The sequence below is a fragment of the Desmodus rotundus genome, chromosome X (assembly GCF_022682495.2).
Source record: "Desmodus rotundus isolate HL8 chromosome X, HLdesRot8A.1, whole genome shotgun sequence".
Taxonomy (NCBI): domain Eukaryota; kingdom Metazoa; phylum Chordata; class Mammalia; order Chiroptera; family Phyllostomidae; genus Desmodus; species Desmodus rotundus.
Window position 1 is genome coordinate 49,172,542 of NC_071400.1, and position 24,187 is coordinate 49,196,728.

General features: G+C 37.8%; 1 protein-coding gene across 5 annotated transcripts in view; it reads left to right on the forward strand.

Annotated features, from left to right (window-relative positions):
• PAK3 (p21 (RAC1) activated kinase 3) overlaps positions 1-24,187 on the forward strand; it is a 385,169-nt gene that overhangs the window by 275,501 nt on the left and 85,481 nt on the right. For all 5 annotated transcript variants that reach the window (XM_053917262.1, XM_053917263.1, XM_045188516.2 and 2 more), the window contains 4 exons: positions 4,768-4,921; positions 7,634-7,671; positions 12,306-12,437; positions 13,250-13,415. In XM_053917262.1, the coding sequence (XP_053773237.1) occupies positions 4,768-4,921; positions 7,634-7,671; positions 12,306-12,437; positions 13,250-13,415 (490 nt within the window). The remainder of the gene's footprint in view (positions 1-4,767; positions 4,922-7,633; positions 7,672-12,305; positions 12,438-13,249; positions 13,416-24,187) is intronic.

Sequence of the window (24,187 nt, forward strand, 5' to 3'; positions counted from 1 at the left end):
TTTTTCAATTCTGGAAGTAAACTATATGAGAATGAAATGGAAATTAGGTAAACATCTTGGATTTGTAAAGTGATGTGAGCTAATTATTTGTATATTCTCAGTATCAAGAAGAAGAGAACATTAAGAAGTACTGGCATTGATAAATATGAGATACTAGCCCTGGTTGGTGTTGCTCAGTGGATTGAGCGCTGGCCTGGGAACCAAAGGGTTGCCAGTTTGATTCTTGGTAAGGGCACATGCCTGGGTTGCGGGCCAGGTCCCCGGTGAGGGGCACACGAGAGGCAACCACACGTTGATGTTTCTCTCCATCTCTTTCTCCCTCCCTTCCCCTCTCTAAAAATAAATAAAATAAAATATTTAAAAATAAATAAATAAATTTGAGATACTGGTAGGATTTAACCAATTTCATCACTGGAGTCAAGAGACATTATTCAAATGGCCTGGAATTTGAGCCCAGCTTCTGTTGTTTACAATATGTGAAAATACTTTCTTAGTTATACTTAGGAAATATAGCCTCATTGTCATTACTACCACCACTGTCATTACCACCAAATAATAATTTTTATAATCTTAACAAGTTAAGATCTTTTTAAAAATCATAGAATAACTATTGTTTTCACATTTGTAATAGAAACGTACATAAACTTTATAAGTTTTGTCTAATATCTCTTCCCTTTTTAATTTGAAGAACTTGATTTTTCCCATTTTTGATCTTTTCGTGTTCTATGTACTTTCCTTCTGTTTAAATTTCTTATGTTTTATTGTTGTTATTTTATATTTTTCTGTTCTGTTTTTCTTCCTTTTCGCCTTCTGATGTAAAAGTTTTCTTCTCTATTCTTCTCATGTAACATTCTGTTTCCTTTCCAATTTAATTTTTTCCTACTTTTCCCAACTTGTTTGACATCTTATACAATCTATCTTCAGATACTTCTTATTTCTTTATGGGTTTCAATGGAAATGAAGAAAAATGAATTGGCATCATCTTGCTTAGTGCAGTCAGCCATTTTAACTTTTCTATCAATTAGAACCCAAAGCACCAACCAGAAAGTGATGGGGTGGGATATGTGATAGGCAACCTTTCCAATTGCAAAAAATCATTTTTTAAAGATTTTATTTATTTATTTTTAGACAGAGTGGAAAGAAGGGAGAGAGAGAGGGAGAGAAACATCAACGTGTGGTTGCCTCTCATGCTCCTCCTATCAGGGACCTGGCCCACAACCCAGGCATGTGCCCTGACTGGGAATTGAACCCACAACCATTTGGTTCACAGGCTGGCACTCGATCCACTGAGCCACACCAGCCAGTGTGAAATTATTTGAGATAATTATTTGAAATAATGCCATTGTTTGAATTCAGTGGTATATTAGAAATCCATTTGAATATATAGATATGCCACAGGCTAAATTTGGAAATATGATGCACTTTATTGTCATCTTGATGATCTTTTACAATGACTTGTCCACACATTACTTTTAAAGATGCCAAATTCTGCCTTTTATACTGTCTTAACCTGTTATTTACATTGACAAACTTAAACAATACAAAATGACAATAAGCCTCATTTTAAGCTTTTAAAAATAATTTTGTTGGTAGAATTTTAAATTGAGCCTTATTTTGACAGTACCACTAATCCATTGATTGCATAGCTAATTTAATTATCACAGTTATTTAGGTAGGGTTCTGAGCAATTTTTTGAACTATCTAGTCCAGTTGTCTTACAAGGGCTTGTTATTTTGAATATTTGGACACTGTTTGGATGTGTTGATTGATGATTGTCCTGTGGCTAATTGGCCTCTATAGCCTAATATACTTGTTCATACACTTGGACCCTGAGATTAAAATTAAGTTGGGAGGTGAGATTTTGGGCATTAAACTACTAGAAGTCCTTATACTTTATATTGCCATTTTTGTCCCAAATACTTCAGAACTCCCCCTTCCAGTTTTCTAGATCTGTGATGTTTGCTTCAAGTCAATCAAAGGGGAAAATGGTATGAGTGAAATAAATGATCATTTATTATGATAAGATAGATGCTTGGCCTGTTATATCATGCTGACCTTCTCCTGGGCTACACTGGACAATACCCAGCTTGATGTACATCTAGTTGTTATTGTATGCATGTCCAGGCATTTATACCTGCTCCTGCTTCTCATGCTCTCACTTTCAGGTCTCCATTAGCTATCTAACTTTTGGGATTTATATCTCAATTTGGAGTAATATGATGGCTTTCTGATTATGTGCCTTTGTGGCATACATTGAAATTTGAGTGTCAGGTTTTATTGACTAACTGGTTTATTTCAACTTAAAAAAGAAAATAGAAATTATGTCAGACATGTAGTCATATGGTAAGTAGAGTTGTCTAGAAGATCTGCAATTGGCAGCAATTTTTCCCGGCTGTCTAATGGTCACAAGGCTACTTATTTATCATAAAATTTAGAAGTGACATGAGAATGTATAATAACTGCAAATATTCTAATGATTATGGTAATGACCATGCTAGTAATGTCTGCTCTAGTGGTTATGTGCAATGCATACCTGATTTTGTAATATTTAATAAGTCCTTTGGCCATTACAGTATTAACCAGATGCTATTAATTGCACTTAGAATCAGAATGGGGATCATGCATGGGCTCCTGAGTTCAAGTTTTTGGCTTAAGGCTTTAGCATCAAATTGCTTATTGAATGCATATAAAAGTGTTTTTCACTGTGCTTGGAGTAAACCCAAGCTAAGGATTAAAAACCTGTATCCCAGATTAAACCATTTGGGTTAAATCATGCTTCTATAGCATTGGAGATATCTTTACTTAAATAAAGTTGTTACCTTATATATGATCTTATTTTTTGGAAAGTGGAGATTCAGAACTGTAGAATTAAAATGAAAACATTCATATGTGGTTTAAAACAAAATGGTTTCCCTTACCCTTGTCTAAATGTCTAAGAAATTCAAACATAGTCTGGCTAAGTAGGAAATCTTCCATCTAGTTTTCTTTAAGCCAGTCATGACTTTAGCTACAAAGTACAGAAGAATCACATCAATGAAAACGAATGTTAAATTTAACATCACCATATAGAAATTTTTTTGACTTTTAGCCACATAGACACTTCCAATGTGAAACTGAAAATGGTTAACTAGAATTGGGCACTGAAATTTGTAAGTTCATCATGTGATCATTGGCTACCTGTGATTGATCACCAGTTAGGAAACAACTTACAAGTTATTGTCAAAGCTGTTCATAATGCCATCCTTCTTCCCTCCAAATTCATGTTTCTGCTTTTAGTAATTTTTCTGGTCATTTAATGATAATACTTATTATTGCATATTTATGGAGGAAACATCTGGCCAAAAGTGGAATTATGCATCCAAACTTTGGAACATTGTTGTTTTCTCTGTTTTTTAAAAAATCTGTTGCCCTATAGCCTGTCCTGCCCCTAATTTAGTTAACACCTCCCTATTTTCATATCCGCCCCACTTTAGATGGGATTACCTTTCCCCATTCAGACCCATTGGTTTCATCTCCTCCCACCTTCTCAGTTGTCCCACATTCTGTTTTAACTTTCTTTTCTTTCTTTATTTACGTCCATTACAGCCAGATCTCTATGGCTCACAGATGTGCCCAGGGAAGCTCCCAGAGGTGCGTCACAGGCCCAAAAGAAGCTTGCATCAAAGTGCTTCTTTGAGATGTCATAGCACTGCAGCAGCAGGTTCATGTGTGTGCAGTAGAGTTGTTGCTTGGCTTATCTCACTTTTTGTTCTCATTCCCAAACTCTGGAGGCCCACGTCACACATTGTTTTGCCGAGACTTCATAGGACAAAGCCACACTTTAGTAATAGTGTGTCTGTTTCTTGCTCCAAGTTGCTCTTGGAGGTTGGATGATTATGAAATGGGGACACCTGTAGGATGAACAAGTAGGAACGAATACTGAATGCTCAATGCAAAACTAACCTCTGTGTATAATTTTTGCAGTTCACCTTGGTTAGATTTCCAAATACTCCTTCCTCTCTGCTCTAATGCTTCAGATTATTGCAAATTCTTACAAGGCTTTGGCATAGTTGTCACAGTCCCCAGGTTCCTCTATGTGGCCAGTAAATGAAGTGGGGAGGAGAGGATGGAGGGAGGAGACCAGGAAGCTGCAGGGAAAATGCCCAAAGCAGCATTATGTTACTGTTTAGCATCTCAGTGGTTATTGCTCTTCCACAATTCTTTGCCTCCTCTCAATCACCCTTTCTATTAAAGCTCTAGACCCCCCCAAATTACATTTTATAATCACAAAGTATGAATTGACCAAGGGTGAGGCTTTTCTTTTATTCTAAAATATATTCTAATTACAACATGCCCAGAAACAGCTTGTATTATTCCAGTCAAATAAAATCTATTGATCTAAACTATACTATGCTGTGCACAAATTGAGAGAAGTCTTGCTATGTCTGCCCTGAGTCACCAGAAAAAAAATAAGCTAAGCTGTAAACATCATTTCATGGATGAGCAGAGTTAATATGGAGGTGATTTTCATGTGCTTTTTTTTTCTATCACAGTCATACTCCCACCCACCCTTTTTAAGTTGGATCCTAGTTTTCCCTATGTGTTTTATTTAGAAAAGGGAATGATTGCATTATTAAGTTACTAACTTTAAATCTAGAGTGTAACTTCAGTTTCCCAAGTGTAATCCTACAGGTAGCATGGGCTTCTTGGTGAAGAACTTTACTGGACCAGAAAATGTAGCTGCTGGAATGTTCTGATCTGCCATTCTTTTCCTTTGGTTGTCCCCAGGGAATTCCTGAGCAATGGGCACGATTACTCCAAACCTCCAACATAACAAAACTGGAACAGAAGAAGAACCCACAAGCTGTTTTGGATGTTCTAAAATTCTATGATTCCAAAGAAACAGTCAACAACCAGAAATACATGAGCTTTACATCAGGAGGTAAGAGTAAATCTAGGCTGTCAAAAAGTGAAAAAAGTAATTCTAATCAAAGAGCAGGATTAGAACAGAATACCTGTAGGGCATTTGAAGTCAGTTCTAGTTCTTTCTCCAAATGAGTTCAGCAGAAGTAAACCAAAACATGAGTTGGAAATTGAAGTTGATATTAGGAGATTTACAGTGCTTGTATAATTTTAGAACTGAAATAAGAACATTGTTCAGTAAAACATTAATTCTCAGCTTGAATCAGCAATCACAATTGTTGTTTTGTCTATTCGCTAATATGAAGACACTCAGATACTTAGGATCAGGCCTTGTGATGTGTTTATGAAGTAAGAAGTATATGGATCAAACCATAGCCTCTTGAAATTTATTTTATTCTGTGGAAACATTGAATTGAACCATGATAGCACAGCACAAATTTTACAGCTGCCAAGTTATTCTGATCAGACCTCAAAAATCAGACTTCAAAAAAGAAATCATGGCTTGCTATTTCTAAGAGGGTGAAAGGCCATATGTCTTCCAAATTTTGACTTCACTTGCTAGCTTGTAGGCCTGGCCTTTATATGACACTTTTATGATCAAATTTGCACTATAAGCAAATACACCTACCAAACAATACTTCTGTGTTTTAAGAAATATTATCAGGGTTGCCTCTCTAGAACAATTTCTCCAACTTTTTTTTAATCCTCACCCAAGCATATATATTTATTGATCCCAGAGAGAGAAGAATGGAGAGAGAGAGAGAGAGAGAGAGAGAGAGAGAGATCAATGTGAGAGAAATATCTATTTTTTGTCTCCCATATGCACCTGGCCGGGGACCTAACCCACAACCTAGGCATGTGCCCTGACTGAGAATCTAACCTGTGACCTTTTGGTTTGTGGACAACACTCCAACCAACTGAGCCACACTGGTCAGGGCTAGAACAATTTCCTATTTAACATCTAAAGAAAAAAGAGAATACTATCATTAGTGCCCCAGCTATAAAGAGCCCATATCTTCTGGCATTGGTTCTAGTTTAGGGCAAGCTTGATCTCTTCAAGAATGGCACAAGAAAAATATTTAAGAGATAATATTAATTATCTTTTATGTGACATATCAAGAAATGCTTAATGTGAGGAAATCTACAGCTTTGCTCCAAGTACAATATAGAACCACAGGTAATGAGAACCAAAAATTCATTCAAGAAATCATTTCAGTGTACTCATTAATACTTTTCAGATTATCAGAATTTGTCTTTATTCCAAGTTGCCACTGTTTTTTAATGCTTTTATTTTTGTTTTGAATTCTCTCAACTTACAAAAAAAATCCCTAAAAAGTATGTTGAAACTCAACAGTAACAGTATCTGAGTTATTATACTATTCTGAGTTGAGTGAAATATCACCATATGTTTTCTGGATGCTCTAATGCCACAAATGACTAATAGGATGAGGAGGAGAAGAGTAGGGGAAAGGAAGGGTGGGTAGAAGGGATGAAGGGAAAGGAGGGAAAGAGGAGAAAATGAAAGAAAGAAGTAGCAGATAAATTCTAGATATAGATGTACAGTAGTCTCCCCTTATCTGTGCTTTTGTTTCTTGTGGTTTTAGTTACCCATGATCAACCATGGTCTAAAAATATTAAATGGAAAATTGCAGAAATAAATAACTCATAAGTTTTAAGTTGTGTGCTGTTCTGAGTTGTAAAATGAAGTCTTGTGTGGTCCTGTTCCATCCTGCCTAGAATGTGAATCATCCTTTGTTTAGTGTTTCCACACTGTGCACACTCCCTGCCTGTTAGTCACTTAGTAGCCCTCTAGGTTACCAGATTGGCTATTGTTGCATCCCAATGCTTGTATTCAAGTAAGCCTTATATTACTTAATAATGGCCTCAAAGTTCAAGAGTACTGATGTCGGCAGTTCGGATATGCCGAAGAAAAGCCATAAAGTGCGTCCTTTAAGGGAAAAGGTGAAAGTTTTTGACTTAATACAGAAATAAAAAAATCATATGTTGAAGTTGCTAAGATCTATGGTAAGAATGAATCTTATATTCATAACTATGAAGAAATTCACGCTAGTTTTGCTGTCAGAACTCAAACTGCAAGAGTTACAGTCACAGTGTATAATGGGTGCTTATTTAAAATGGAAAAGGCATTAAATTTGTGGGTAGAAGACATAAACAGAAAACCTAGATTCTGTAAATTTTCACTTAATGTCCTCCATAGGTTCTTGGAACTGCAGCCAAGCAACATATAATGAAACCAGTTTTACCATAGGCTAATTGATATAAACAAGAATTAAGTTTCTACAGCATCTCATCAACATAAAGAAGCAATGTTGAACAAAATGAAGTTATTCGAGGACCTGTTGTGTGTGCATGTGTGTGTGTATGAACACACAGAGTTTGGTATTATCTCAGGTTTCAGGCTTAAATGTATCCCCCATATTGGGGGGGTGACTACTGTAGAGAATCATTCTAATTCAAGAGTAGATAATCTACTCCTGGAGTAGATGAGATTCACTGAAGGCCTTCATTTTAGGTCTATAAATGACATGGTGATAATATGCTGAGGATGTAAGGGTGTGAACTATATTAATAGAAACTATGTCATTTTTCATATCTATTTGATACTGAATTTGGAGAATTTTATCCTGGCCAAACACATGCAGATTTTTTTAAGTATTTTTAAAAAATAAAGTCATTAAACAAAGGTTATAGCTTTATCTTTAATTTTCAGATAAAAGTGCACATGGATACATAGCTGCCCATCCTTCGGTAAGTGAAAAATTGAAAACAGTTTTGTATAATCAGTGTTTCTGGTAGTCCAACAGAATGCAATGGTGCAGGTCTAGTTTTTACATGTAGAAGCTTTTAAACATAGTTTTTAAAAGTATAATTTTGATACATATTGTATGATTCTACTTATATGAGTTACCTAGAGTAGTCAAAATCATACAGACAAAAAGTGGTTGCAGGGAAAGGCAGAGATGGGGAGTTAGTGCTTAATGGGTACAGCATTTTAGTGTTGCAAGATGAAAAGTTCTGGAGTGGGTTGTCCAACAATGTGAATACATTTAACACTACTGAACTGTACACTTAATAGTAGTTAAGATGCTAAATTTTATGTTATGTATGTTTTACCACAATTAAAAATAAAATTTAAAAAGGAATTAAGGTCCTGGACATAGGTGTTTAGTCTTATTTCTTGTCTTACAAGCTGAGTGATTTTGGGAAAATGGCTTAGCTACTCTGAGCCTTTCTTTCCTCAGCTTTAACTGGGTATAATGGCACATACCTCCTAAAACTTTTATGGATATTGAATGTGATAATGCATATGATATACTTAGTACATACCTAGAACATGTTATATATTAATTAAGTGTAAGCTATTATTACTATTATTTTTAGATGGCAACAAGAGGAAAAACTTCCTCTCTCCATACATAAGGCTCATGTACTGAGGCTTCTGAGGTGATAGTACTTGTGCCTTGCTCAGATTACACAGAAGAAAATAGAATATAGCCCTCATATTCCCACTGGTCATGTCCTCTTCTCCTTTTTCTTTGCCATGACAGCTAAGGGAAGCAATAGTGAAGTGGGAAAGACAAAAATGCGAACATTCCATGTCCCTTGATTTAATCAATATCATTATTGTGTAATACTGACTGGGCATCCTGGCAAATAAATAGTTGTTATTTTTTATGTAGGTCAGTTATTTTAAATACCAATCTGCTAGGATGGTCTGTGCATTGATTTCTATTTTGTAAATAGTTCATATCTCCTAAGATATCAGCCTTTTTTGAGCATGCTTCTACTGATTTTGCTTGTCATATTAAAACTAATCTACATAATGACCAAAATATTCTATCAATTCAGAAAAATATGATGATCTCACTGTTTGGAGATAAAACCATGGGGTATTCGCTTATTAAACATATATTATTCAAGTGCTTCCTTAAAATCCTAGGAAATTTGGAGCATATGAACATAAACAAGCTCAATGCAATATGGATCATGTTATGTACATGAGACATGTTCATTTGGTATGAGAATTCAGAGAAAAGAGATTACTTTTAGCTGGGGAAGTTAAAGGAAGCAAGCCCTTCTCCAAAGGGCTTAAGCTCAGTGCCTGGTACAAAATAGTGCTTGGTACATATTTATTCAAGTTTGAGTTAAAAAATAGTTTATACAAAACAGAGCATTTGAGCTAGATCTTGCGGGTCAGACGGGATTTGGATCTGTGAAGATGGAGAAAGGCATTCTAAGCAAAAGGAAAAGCATGAAAAAGGACATGGTAGTGAGGAAAGCAAGGAGACAGAGGGGTGTAGGTTTGAATGAAGACTGAGATGCAAGAAAGGGAATCACAGGAGTTAAGCCTGGAAAGTTAAGTGGGAGCCAAATTGTAGAGGCACTTAAATGGTATTCTAAGGAATCTGGCTTTCTTCAGTGTATAGTGGGAAGCTCTTGAAATTTTTTAGAACAGGAGTGTTAGATGATTAAAGCTTATGCTTTGAGAAGAGTATTCTGGCAGCAAATGTCCAGAATAAATTGACAGAAGTTGAGACTGGATGAAAGGAGACCAGTTGGGGGAGCATTGCAAGACTCCAGGGCAGAGGTAATGAGGCCCTAAGTGAGATGGTGGAGGCAGAATTGGAGATTAAAATCAAATTCCTGAGATGTTTAGGTTATTGACTGGATGCTGGAGAAAAGGTTGATGTCAAAGATGATTACAGGCTTAGAATGTTATGTGGTTGGCCAGAAAGATGGGGATGTCATCTTTCAGGGGTTGCAAATTTCTGTGAGAAGATGCTGAGTTTCTTCTTGGATGGTTTGAGTTTGAAGGGCTGGCAGGACTTCCAGGTGGGAATAATTAATTAATTACACTGCTTGACTAAGGTTGGATTTCTGTTGATTTAATGAACTCATTAGACCCTTAAGTTCAGGTTGGAACATTTCAGTGGGACTCAATTACTTAGGAATGGAGAATTGCACGTTGTGTCCTCCTTATAGTTCTAAGGGAAGACTTCAATTCATACTGTTTTTTATATTTATTATTATTATTATTGTTATTATTATTTTGTATTAGAAAACTTCTAGTGGTCCTTGCTATCCTACAGGATCTGATTCAATGGGATTGACAACCCCTTATAGACATAGCCTGAAGTGATCACAAGTTTTGGCATCCTCTAGTAGCTATGCTACTAGAGTGGGAATTAAAATAGAAGCAATGTTGTATTCACCAAATGTTTTTAAATACTGTCTATATAATTAATATTGAATTTAGCAATACCTCCCATAGTCATATGACATCTGCTTTACTGCTCACTCATGGTTGCTTCTTTGGTATTAGTGTATTTAAATGCTAAATACTGTTCAATTGAAGACTTACTCTTCAATTTGAGGCTTTTTAAATATTTTACATTTTTATTGTACTATTGATAGTGAAGTAATGCATTTAGAATCTTAAGCTAGTATTCCAAGTGTAAGGTAACAGCAAAAATATGAATACATCATGATTTGTGCCTAGAGAATCTGGATATACAGTTGACAGATAATGCTTTTGATTTTCAGTACCAGTTAACTTTGTTCATTTAGATTAGTGGTTCTCTTCTTTCATTTTGCATTAGAATTGCCTGGGGAGGCTCTTAAAATGCAGGATCCAAGATTCTACTTGAAGAGTAGATCTTAAGTGGAACTTTGATATCTGAATTTTAAACAAGCACCAAAAATGCCCACAAATAACACTTTGCATTATCTAAAGTCGCCAAAGTCCTCATTTCTAATTCCTTTGACCTTTAAAAATTAAAATTGAAAAATAAATAAACATAAATAAAAACAAAAATAGCTCAAACAAAGGAGAGTTTTCTAAGATAGTTCCTCTAGCTGGCGTACTCTTTAGAGCAGGGTTTATAACTTGAAGTCCATGAATGGGCTTCAGAAGATCTATGAGCCCTTTAAATTATATGTAAGAGTATATATATCCTTGTTTTGGGGGGCTGGGTTTTGGCTTGTTTAGAATTCTGAAGCCAAACTCTTCAGTACTCTAAGAGTCCAGGACCCAATTCAGGTCAAGAATTACTTCCCCAGTGTATGGCATAATAAGAATGTAACTAATACCTAATTTCAAAAAGAGAAATAATTATTTACTTGCTTCCCATCTATCTTTATTTTTATAAGTTTAGACATAATTATTCTCACCCTGGAAGGAAAAGTGCAGCAATATTACACATTTGACTCCCCTAAAGGCCACCAGGAAAACCTGTTAATCAAGCTGTTTAATAAACTTACAGCAGTAAGAAAGAGACCTACCCCGATAGTTTTAGCCATGTCTTAGAAAGGGGATGTTAAGGGGGAATATTTCTAGGGCTTTAGTGTATGGCTGTGTGATTTTGAAGCAGGTCTTACAAGGTAAGGAACAGGTTAGGATTCTACAGTATTGTAGGTCAAAATAATGTTAAATAGCTTTGGATTGGCAAATACAGTGAAATGAAGGGATTGAAGAGAGTCTTGGTAAACAGGCTGTTTCTCATTTTTGTTGCGCCTGTATCAATATCATCTGGAAAGCTTATTATAACAAAGATTGCAAGGCCCCACTTCAAAAGTTTCTGATTCATAGATCTGGATGGAACCTGAGAATCTGCATTTCTGACAAGTTTCTTGATAATGGTGATGATGCTAATCTGGGGACCACAGTTTGAGAGCCATGATCATAGTTCTTTCAAAATCCAGCTTTGGTACCATTTTACCAAATGGTGAAGAAGTGACCCTAGATGCTATGGTTGTTGTTATTTTTAGTGCTGGCATTATTGCATTTTTAACATTACAAATCACTATTTACCTGTTGGTTAAGATAGAATAATTATTTATGTAGATCTTCATGTCTGTTACTCTCTGAGTGGTTGATCTCAGGAGGCTGAATGGGGAAGAAACATTTATGGGCTTGATTGTGTTTAGTAGTTGTAGAACTATGTTAATACCATATCCATACATATGTTCTGATCTTTAAGCACAAAATAGCCCTTTTCTCGTTAACAACCTGTCAATATACAAATGGATATAGTATATAAATTCAAAGCTTTAATAGTAATTAATTTGATTTTTAAAATATATGCATTGATTTCAAAAAACATTGAACTTTAAAGTAGTAAATGAATATCTCTCACTGTTTTTTAGCTCACTGGAAAATAAAAATAGCATTTTTAAATGTCATGCTGTTTAAACCATGACCTGATTTATTTCTGAATGGGGGCAAATCCTGGGCACCAAATTTTAGATGGCCTGCTCCTTTGTAAAAGATGCAGTTCCTTCTTAACCCTACATAGTTAAATATTTTATTTTCCTTGTCTCATTTTTGAAGGAAAGCAATGAGGAGTTAATACCAGGTCTTTTAACTTTGTTTTTGTTATAAGAGTACAAAAACAGCATCAGAACCTCCTTTAGCTCCTCCTGTGTCTGAAGAAGAAGATGAAGAAGAGGAAGAAGAAGAAGATGACAATGAGCCCCCACCAGTTATTGCACCAAGACCTGAGCATACAAAATCAGTAAGTCACAAGTGACTATTTCCAAATGATTCAAAAGATGTCCTTGGGAACAGTTACACAGTCAGAATCTAGTTAATCAACTAGTACCTATTGAACATCTTACTATGTTCCAAAACTTGCAGATGCAAGATTAGCATATGATAATTAGAGAATAATACCAAACAATATACAAATAAGTGTTAAGTTATAAAACTCCTACAGACATTAAGATGGAGAAGAAATTCCCTATGAATCAGTTAGGAAGACTCACATAAGCAGAGGCACCAGTACCAGAATTAGCACAGCATATATGGGGGTTGCAAATGACTAGATCCTCAGAGCTTCTAAGGGCAGTGTACTTAGAAAATCACTTGTCTTTAAAAACTCATTGAGGGCTGGGGTGCAGGATAGGAGGAGGGGTGAGTAGGCAGAGCACAGATAATATTAAGAGCACTGAAAATACTCACCCTGTCACAATAATGATAGATAAATGTCTCTATACATTTGTCCAAACCCATAGAATGTAGTACACTCACAGTGACTGTGTGCAAATTATGGAATTTGAGTGATTATGATGTGAATGTAGGTTTATCAGTCGCAACAAATGCAGCAATCTGGTAAGGATATGTTGATGATATGTGAAGCTATGCATGAATGGGGTCAGGAGGTATATGGGAAATCTCTGTACCTTCCCCTAAATTTTGCTGTGAACCTAAAGCTCTTTAAAATTTATCTTGATTTAAAAAACCTCACTGATATGACAGTGTGTTGACTTTATACCTTTTCCTTGCCCTGCTGTTTTAATTGTAGAACTATTTTTTCTTGCCTTTAAGATCTACACTCGTTCTGTGGTTGAATCCATTGCTTCACCAGCAGCACCAAATAAAGAAGTCACACCACCTTCTGCTGAGAATGCCAATTCTAGTACTTTGTATAGAAACACAGATCGACAAAGGAAAAAATCCAAGATGACAGATGAGGAGATTCTAGAGAAGTTAAGTGAGTCTTTTGCCATCATTACTTTCTTCGTGGAATGGTTTCTCATAAGGTAGAATGAGAATTGATCCTTTAGAAGTTTGAATCTACTTGCATGAACTCCAGGCTCCCTGAAGTCATGTGATTTAAAATTGGGGACTCACTGTATATTTTAGATCATTCTCTACCTCACAATTCTAATTTCATAGAAACTAAATATTTTCACTTGAAAAAAATCAACTAAGTTGAAAACTTGACAAAATTAATTTAGTAAGTTTTGTTTTAAGATTACACTCCCAAAGGGATTAAAATAGGCTGATGACATATTTTATGATCATACCCCAAAGGGCTCTGATTTGACCAATCAGTCAAGACAAATAAGTCAATCAAAACCCAACATGGTCAATCAAAACTGGCAGCCACAATAATATAGCCTTTTTCCTTAATTTAGGAGCGTGTCTCTGTGGAGAGGAGACAGGGCCAACAAATGTCAGCAGCTTCTTTGTCACAGTGTCATTAGTGTGTACATGCTTGTGCATACATATGTACTCCAGTTTTGCAAAACACTCTTCCAGTTAGCTTTCTGGATCAAAGAGACCTAAAAAAAAAACATTCTCTGCAGAAGAGTAAAAGTCTGTGAAATATACTCATATTCATTAAACTTACCTTACAAAAGCCTTTAACAAATTGCTAGTTATCCACAATCAGTGCCCTCAATCAGACTCCTACTTATCTTCAAAACTCAGCTCAAATGTTTCTTCCTCAGGAAAAGCCTTCCTTGTCTTTCCCAGTCTAAGTGCTCCACTTCTTTGCTTCCTTTATGGTAGGAAATATCACATTATACTAGTCTGCTTCCTTCCTTCACTTACACTGTGAGCTCCTCAAAGGCAGATACAGTGTCTTCCTTCCCTGTGTGTCAAGCTCTGATAAAGTGTCTGATATATAAAGGCTCTTAACAAATGCTTCTTGAGTGAATGGATGAAAAAATAAGCAAACAAATATATCTTCACTGGGTTCTGCCTTGTCTGTTCTATGCCAGACTCTTTGGAGGAAAGAATAGAAAAACAATTTCCTGCCATCAGGAAACTTACAATATTATTTGTAAGATAAGGATTGAATGTGGGAGGTAGGGGTGGGTAGGGCAGAGGACAGTAATGGGGACAACTAATTGAAAAACAATAAAGAAAGAAATATTTAATAGTGTGATACAATTAGAGAATAGAAAGTCATTTTATTTCAAGTAAATGTCTGTCTAAAATACCTCAGAAAAAGGAAGAGAGCAGCTTAGGGGAGTTATAAATCCTAAGAAGACCCTGCAGAGCTGGTCATAGGGCCATTTTGCCTTCTGGTGGGCATATTTGTTGTCATGACACAGGGTGTGCTTCCGGCATCTAGTGGAGTAGATTAGGGATGGTTCTAAATACTCTACAATGTAAATGACAACACCCCTCCTTTCTGCTCTGCAACAAAGAATTAATCAGCCTTAAATGTCAACAATGCTGAGGATGAGACATTCTGAACTCAAAGTATTTTAAAAAGGCAAAGGTTTGTGTTGCAGCTGTCTGTGAGCACTCAGAACTGGAATTGCTGAACTTTAGCCAACTGAATTTACCAGACATGATTAAATATGCCTCCAGTGTAATGCCAGCTATCTGTTGTAATAACAAGAGATAACAATTATTCCCATTTATTAAGCACTTTTTGTGGTGGCCACTTTACATATATTATCAAGTTTAAGTTTCACAATAATAACTTGTGGTAGATTTTAACATCCTCATTTTAAAGATCAGTGGAAGTATGTCTCAAAAAGCTAAAGCGACCTGGTCACCAAAGTAATGAGTGGCAGAGACAGAGTTTTAACTCAAATCTGTTTGCCTTTAAAGCTTACACTATTTCCATTACTGACTTTGTGTGCATGCCCCAAATGTTTATATGTGTAATAGGGAAGGAAAAATAAAAGAATTTCCTGGATAATTTCAGTTCTATTAGTCAGAGAATGGCCTGTTTTTTCTTCATTTTTTATTGCTGTTCAAGTACACTTGTCTCCATTTTCACGTCAAAACGCCCCCCCTGCCTCCCACACCTATCTCCCACCCGTTAACCTACCCACTTTGGCACTGACCATGTGGCCTCATTTTTTAAATTATTTTTTATTGTTATTCAATTACAATTGTATGCCTTTCTCCCCATTCCTCCACTCCACCCCAGCTGAACACACCTCCCTCCCGCACCTCCACCCTCCCCCTTGATTTGATCCATGTGTCCTTTATAGTAGTTCCTGTAGTCCACTCTCCTGATTGTCCCCTCCCCACTCCCCCATAGCTATTGTTAGATTAGTCTTAACTTCAGTGTCTCTGGTTATATTTTGTTTCCTTTTTTCTTTTGTTGATTATGTTCCAGTTAAAGGTGAGATCATATGGTATTTGTCCCTCACCTCCTGGCTTATTTCACTTAGTATAATGCTCTCCAGTTCCATCCATGCTGTTGCAAAGGGTATAAGTTCCTTCTTTGTCTCTGCTGCGCAGAATTCCATTGTGTGAATGTACCATAGGTTTTGAATCCACTCATTTGCTGATGCACACTTAGATGGCTTCCAGTACTTGGCTATTGTAAATTGTGCTGCTATGAACATAGAGGAGCAAAGGTTATTTTGGATTCGTGTTTCAGGGTGCTTATGGTATAATCCCAGCCGAAGAATTGCTGGGTCAAAGGGCAGTTCCATTTTTAGTTTTCTGAGGAAATTCCACACTGTTTTCCACAGTGGCCTCACCAGTCTGCATGCCCACCAACAGTGCACTAGGGTTCCCTTTTCTCCGCATCCTCTCCAACATTTGTTTGTGGATTTGTTTATGTTGGCCACTCTGACTGGTGTGAGATGGTACGTCATTGTGGTTTTAACTTGCATCTCTCTGATTGCATCTTTTCATATGTCTCTGGGCCCTCTGTATATATTCCTTGGAGAAGTGTCTGTTCAAGTCCTTTGCCCATTTTCTAATTGCATTGTTTGTCTTCCCCAGGTGGAGTCGTGTGAGTTCTTTATATATTTTGGAGATCAGGCCCCTGTCTGAGGTATCATTGGCAAATATGTTTTCCCATAATGTTCGATCTCTTTGTATTTTAATGCTCTTTTCTTTAGCCATGCAGAACCTTTTTATTTTGATGAGGTCCCATTTGTTTATTCTTTCCTTTATGTCCCTTGCTTTAGGGGACGTGGCTGTGAGGATGTTGCTGTGTGGAATGTCTGAGATTTTCTTACCAATGTATTCCTCTAGGACTTTTATGGTGTTATGACTTATATTTAAGTCTTTTATCCATCTTGAATTTATTTTTGTGTATGGTGTAAGTTGCTGATCGAGTTTCATTTTTTTTCCACGTAGCTGTCCAGATCTCCCAACACAATTTGTTCAAGAGGCTATTTTTGCTACATTTTATGCTCCTGCCTCCTTTGTCAAATATTAATTGACCGTAAAGACTTGAGTTTATTTCTGGGCTCTCTGTTCTGTCTCATTGGTCTATGTGCCTGTTTTTCTGCCAGTACCAGGCTGTTTTGATTACAGTGTCCCTGTAATACAGTTTGATATCAGGTATTGTGATCCCTCCTGCTTTGTTCTTCTTTCTCAAATTTGCTGCATCTATTTGTGGTCATTTTTGATTCCATATGAATTTCTGAAATGTTTGTTCTATATCTGTGAAATATGTCATGGGTACTCTAATAGGGATTGCATTGAATCTATAAATTGCTTTGGGTAGTATGGCCATTTTGATGATGTTAATTCTTCCACTCCATGAGCATGGTACATGATTCCATTTGTTTCTGTGTTCCTTATTTTCTTTCTTCAGTGTTGTGTAGTTTTCTGAGTACGGATCTTTTACGTCCTTGATTCGGTTTAGTCCTAGGTACTTCATTTTTCTTGTTGCTATATCAAATGGGATTTTTTCCTGATTTCTGTTTCTGCACTTTCATTGTTGGTGTACAGGAATGCCTTTGATTTCTGAGTATTGACTTTGTATCCAGCTCTTTTGCCAAATTCATTTATTAGGTCAAGTAGTTTTTTGTTGGAGTCTATAGGATTTCCCATGTACACTATCAAGTCATCTGCAAACAGTCACAGTTTCATTTCTTCCTTTCCAATTGGGATGCCTTTTATTTCTTTTTCTTGTCTGATTGCTGTGGCCAGGACTTCCAATACTATGTTGAATAGGAGTGGTGAGAGAGGGCATCATTTTCTTGTTCCTTATCTAAGTTTGTATCCATTGAGTATGATGTTGGCAGTAGGTCTCTCATATATGGCCTTTATTATGTTGAGGAATGCTCCCTCTATTCCCACTTTGCTGAGTGTGTTATCAGAAATCGGTGCTGTATATTATCAAATGCTTTTTCTGTATCTATTGATATGATCATGTGATTTTTGTGTTTGCTGTTGTTTATATGATGCATTATGTTTATTGATTTTTGAATATTGTACCATCCTTGCATGCCTGGGATGAATCCCACTTGGTCATGATGTATGATCTTTTTGATGTATGATCTTTTTAATGTATTGCTGGATGCGGTTTGCCAATATTTTGTTGAGAATTTTTGCGTCTATGTTCATCAGCTATATTGGCCTGAAGTTTTCTTTCTTTGTTGTGTCTTTATCTGCTTCTGGGATTAGGATGATGCTGGCTTCATAAAAAGAGTTTGGGAGTCTTCCATCATTTTGGATTTTTTTGAATAGTCTGTGAAGGATAGGGGTTAGCTCTTCCTTAAATGCTTTGTAGAATTCCCCTGTGAAACCATCTGGCCCAGGGCTTTTGTGTGTCAGAAGCTTTTTGATGACTGCTTCAATTTCATCCATTGTTATTGGTCTGTTCAGGTTTTCTGCTTCTTCTTCATTCAGTTTGGAAGATTATATTTTTCTAGGTATGTATCCATTTTTCACCTAGGTTTTCAAATTTCTTGGCATACAATTCTTTGTAGTAATTTCTTACAATCCTTTGTATTTCTGTGGTATCAGTTCTAATCTCTCCTCTTTCATTTCTAATTGTGTTTATTTGGATCCTCTGTCTTTTTTTCTTGATGAGCCTACTTAAAGGCTTGTCCATTTTGTTTATCTTTTCAAAGAACCACCTCCTGGATTCATTGATCCTTAGAATTTGCTTTAGGCTCTATGTCATTTCCTTCTTTCTACTTCCTGTGGGCTGTCTTTGTTGTTGTTCCTTGAGTTCTTGTAGGCTTAGGGTTAGGTTGTTCCTTTGAAATGTTTCTGTCTCTTTAAGGTAGGCCTGTATTGCTTTGAACTTCCCTCTCAGGACTGCCTTTGCTGTGTCCCATAGTTTTTGGGTTGTTGTGATTTCGTTTTCATTTGTTTCCAGAAAGTTTTTGATTTCTTCCCTAATCTCGTTCTTGACCCATTCATTGTTTAATAGCATGCTATTCAGTCTCCATGATTTTTGATTGTTTTGGGTTTTTTCGTTTTGGGTTGGTTTCTAGTTATAGTCCCTTATGTTTAGAAAAAATGCTTGATATGATTTCAGTTTTCTTGAATTTGTTGAGGCTTGCTTTGTGTCCTATCATGTGGTCTTTCTTTGAGAATATTCCATGTATACTTGAAAAGAATGTGTATTTTGCTTCTTTGGGGTGAAAAGCTCTCTATATATATCAGTTAAGTCCATTTCATCTAGGATATTCTTGAGTGACACGATATCCTTGTTGATATTTTGTTTTGAAGATCTCTCCATTTTTTAAAGTGATGTGTTAAAGTCCCCTACTATAATTATGTTGCTGTCATTATCTTTCTTGAAGTCCTCCAAGACTTTCTTTATGTATTTGGGTGCTCCTATGTTGGGTGCATATATATTTACAATGTTTATGTGTTCTTGGTGGATTCTTCCTTTGAGTCTTATGAAGTGACCTTCTGGGTCTCTCTTTATGGTCCTTCTTTGGAAGTCTATATTGTCTGATATGAGTATTGCTACCCCTGCTTTTTTCTCCTGTCCGTTTGCTTGGAAGATTTGTTTCCAGCCCTTCACTTCCAGTCTGTGTAAGTCTTTCGTCCTGAGATGGGTCTCTTGTAGGCAGCATATATGTGGGTCATGTTTTCTTTTCCATTCAGCTATTCTGTGTCTTTTGATTGGAGCATTTAATCCATTTACGTTTAAGCTTATTATTGATAGGTAGTTATTCATTGCCATTTTTTCATACCTGTGTTCCTCTCTCTTTCTCTTTTCCTTCCTTTCCTTAAAGCAGTCCCTTTAGCATCTCTTGCAGAGCTGGTATGGTGGAGGTATATTCTTTTAGCCTTCTTTTGTCTGGGAAACTCCTTATTTGGCCTTCTATCTTGATTGAGAGCCTTTCTGGTTAAAGTAGCCTTGGTTGTAGGCCTCTGGTTCTCATTACTTGGAATATTTTTTGCCATTCTCTTCTGACTTGGAGCGTTTCCATTGAGAAGTCAGGTGCTAACCTTATTGGGGCTCCCTTGTATGTTATGTCCTTTATTTCCCTTGCTGCCTTTAAGATCCTCTGTTTGTCTTGGAATTTTGCCATTTTAATTATGATGTGTCTTGCAGTGGGCCTCTTTAGTTTCCTCTTGCTTGGGACTCTCTTGTTTCCTGGGTTTGGGTGACTTTTTCTCTCATCAAATTAGGGAAATTTTCCATCATTCGTTTTTCAAACAGGTTTTCTATCCCCTGCTCTTCTTCCTCTTCTCCTTCTTTTATCCCTATTATATGGATATTATTATGTTTCATGTTGTCCTGCATTTCCCTTAATCCCTCTTCATTCTTTCTGAGCCTCTTTTTTTTTTTTCTTTCTCTTTCTGGGTGTTTTTTTCTACTTTGTCCTCCAGCTCGCTGATCCGATCCTCTGCTTCATCACGTCGGCTTTTGATTCCTTCTACTGTGTTCTTCAGTTCAGAAATTGTATTCTTCATTTCTTCTTTGCCCTTGTTGATACTTTCTATTTCCATTTTCATGTTGATATAGTTTCCAGTGAGTTCATTGTAGTTTCCCTGTAGTTCCTGGTTGTTCTCTGTGAGCTCAGTGAGTTTCCTTATAACCATTGCTTTGAACTCAGAATCTGATAGTTGCCTTGCCTCTTTTCGGTTAGCATTCTTTCTGAGGCTTCCTCCTTTCCTTTCATTTGGGGATTGTTTCTTTCTGTTCCCAATGTTTTTGAGACTCTTTTTGTTAGCTTCTGCTGCAATTGATCTGATCTGACTCCATGGGTTTATTGTATGAACTTCTATGGTAGAATGCCAGTGGGTTCAGTGGTGCTGTCTCCTTACCCTCCTGCGCTCACTGGTCTTGAGCTGATGTTTATCCGTTTGACAGGGTCTAACTCTGGTCTTTTCAGAGCTCCAGGTTTTATTGTCTCACCTGTGGGAAAAGGAGAAAGAAGAAAATAAAAGGAGAAGGGAAGGAGGGAGAAAGGGAATATGAAAGGAATGGAAGGAAGGAAGGGAGGGAGGAAGAAGGAATAAAAAAAGATCAGAGGAAAGATAAGAAGAAGGAATTTTAACAAAAATTAAAATATATAAAAAATAAAAGAGGGCAGGAAGAAGGAATTAAAAAAGTAAAGGATGGAAGGAAGAAGGAATAAAAAATAAAGAAGGACAGAAAGGAAGAAGGAATTTAGGGGGAAAGTAGGAAAAAAAAGAGAGAAGAAAGAAAAAAAAAAAGTCTTCTGCTGGCTTTAAACCTGTCAGGTTCTGTTCCTGTTGTAGTTGTTTGCCTAGTTTACTCTTGTTTTTGTTTTAGGTGTGATCATTAATAACTGTGAGTTTGCTGTCATTTTTACTGTTCATATTTTTTATCTTCTTTTTCTTAGGTAACTCCCGTTAACAAACCATAGAGATGGAGATCACATGGAGGGTTGTCAATAGGGGAGTGGGAGGGGGAGAGAGGGGGAAAGGTACAGAGAACAAGTAGCATAGATGATAGGTGGAAAATAGACAGGGGGAGGTTAAGAATAGTGTAGGAAATGTAGAAGCCAAAGAACTTATAAGTATGACCCATGGACATGAACTATAGGGGTGGAATTTGGGAGGGAGGGGGTGGGCAGGATGGAGTGGAGTGAGGGGGGATGGGATAACTGTAATAGCATAATCAATAAATATATTAAAAAAAAAAACCTGTCAGGTTCGTTCTGCTGGTCTTCCTGTCTGTGAAATGGGAGGGGGTGTTTGGAGGGATTGGTTTCACTTTTCTCCCTTCCTGAGCCACACTCTTTGCTGTTGTTCAGCCTCCAGTCCAGTTCCTCAGGATCCTTCTGCTCTCCCCTAGGCCGTTAGTTCACCAGTTGTGCTGTCCTTGAGTTGCACCAATTAGGGGCAACTCACACTCCACCTTCTTGGTCTTTGCTGTCTTAGATGCTAGGGGCTCTTGGTGCTCCTTTGGGGTAGTTCAGCCCCCTACTGGCTCAAGTCTTTCCAGGGACTGCTGTCTCCCCTAGCCCTGCACCTCCCCTCTGCTGGGAGTTCTGCCTTAGTCCTAGAGAGCCAGTAGGCCCTGCAGGGCTCTGTGCGCAGGGGCTAGGTAGGAGTTGTTCAGAAGGGTTGCTTTTAGGTGTGGTCGCCTGGGGGCATCCATGCCATTGATTGGGTTGCGTGGCTGATCCTGGCTTTGGCCCAGTGTGCGGGGCATCCATCAGTTGATCTGGGTGCGCACCCACCCGTGGTTTCAGGTGTGGGTGCCTAGGCCACTGATCTAGGTGTGCTTCCACCCAGGCACTTTGGGTCTGTGCATCAGGCAACCAAGCAACTGATCTGGATGCACACTGATCCCTGGCTGTGGGCCTGTGCAGCCAGGGCAGCCGCTGCTGAACAGGTTGCGCGCCCACCCTGGGTTTCACGTGTGGGCCCCAGACCACTGATTGGGGTATGTGCCCACTGGGACGCTATGGGCTTGTGAGCCCAGGCAGCTGGGCCACTTATCAGGGTGCGCACCCACCCGTGGTTTCAGTTGTGGGCACCCAGTCCGCTGATCTGGGTGCGCACCAACAGGGCTTCAGATGTGTGCTGTGTCTGCTTTTCCTGGGTTCACCGTCCAGGGGCTGAGGGGGGAGGGGCACAAGAGGCCAAGGCTGTTGCAGAGAGTTCTCTAACTAGCTGCTGAGTGCCTCTATTTTCTCTTTTTCTTTTTGAGAAATTCTTCCTATTCAAGCACCCCTGGTCCAAACAAGCACCTGGCCTCTCACACAGCCCAGCCTGGCTCTCTCCCAAAAATCCTGCAGCAGACCCTGTGCCCGGGCTGGGGGCTTCAGCTGCCCTGGTCCCTGTGCTGGTCCCAGGGCCCTTATTGTCCTTAAACACTCTTCTTACTGTCTGATCTTTCAATGTCCTCTATCTTTTGTCTCCGATCTTCATATATGCTGGAATACCGTTGGCTGTTCGCTCTGTTCCTCAGATCAGCTAGGCGTTTCACTGGTCCTGAGGCGAAGTGGTCTCTGCTCCCACCTACCTCGCCGCCATGTATATCCCGTCCATGTGTCCTTTATGCATGTTCCTTGATGGTCCCTCCCCTCTGGTTACTGTCTGTTTGTTCTTTATTTCAACATCTCTGCTTGTATTTTCCTTCCTTGTTTGTTGATTAGTTTGTACTCATAGGTAAGATCATATGATATTTCTCTTTCACTGCCTGGCTTATTTCACTTAGCATAATGCTTTCCAGTTCCATCCATGCTGTCATGAAGGGTAGGGGCTCCTTCTTTCTTTTTGCTGTGTAGTATTCCATTGTGTAAATGCACCACAATTTTTTGACCCACTCATTTACTGATGGGCATTTAGGTTGCTTCCAGCACTTGACTATTGTAAATTTTGTTGCTGTGAACACTGTGGTGCATAGGTTCTTTTGCATTGGTGTTTAAGAATCCGTAGGGCATAATCCCAACAGTGGTATTACAGTGTCAAAGGCAGTTCCATTATTTGTTTTCTGAGGAAATTCCATACTGTTTTCCACAGTGTCCGCACCAGTCTGCATTCCCACCAACAGTGCACTAGGCTTCCCTTTTCTCTGCATCCTCTCCAACATTTGTTTGTGGATTTGTTTATGTTGGCCACTCTGACTGGTGTGAGATGGTACCTCATTGTGGTTTTAATTTGCATGTTTCTGATGGCTAGCAATGCTGAACATCTTTTCATATGTCTCTGGGCCCTCTGTATGTCCTCCTTGGAGAAGTGTCTGTTCAAGTCCTTTGCCTATTTTTTAATTGGGTTGTTTTTCTTCTGGAGTGGAGTCATGTGAGTTCTTTATATATTTTGGAGATCAGACCCTTGTCTGATGTCTCATTGGCAAATATGTTTTCCCATATGGTTGGTTCTCTTTTCATTTTAATGTTGTTTTCTTTAGCCATGCAGAAGCTTTTTATTTTGATGAGGTCCCATTTGCTTATTCTTTCCTTTATGTCCCATGCTCTAGGGAACTTATTGGTGAAAATATTGCTGCATGGAATATCTGATATTTTCATGCCTATGTTCTCTTCTAGGACTTTTATGGTGTCGTGACTTATACTTAAGTCTTTTATTCACTTTTAATTTTTTTTTGTGTGTACAGTGTTAATTTGGTGATCGAGTTTCATTTTTTTGCATGTAGCTATCCAGACCTCCCAACACCATTTGTTGCAGAGGCTAGTTTCACTCCATTTTCTGCTTCTGTGCTCTTTGTCGAATATTAACTGACCATAGAGACTTGGATTTATATCTTGGCTTGTACTTGTAGACATGACCTATTGTATTATATTAGATGTTGAAAATCTGACGGCCTCACTACAGCAATAATGACTGTTATTTGGTATCTGTTTTAGATTTATTATAATTAAA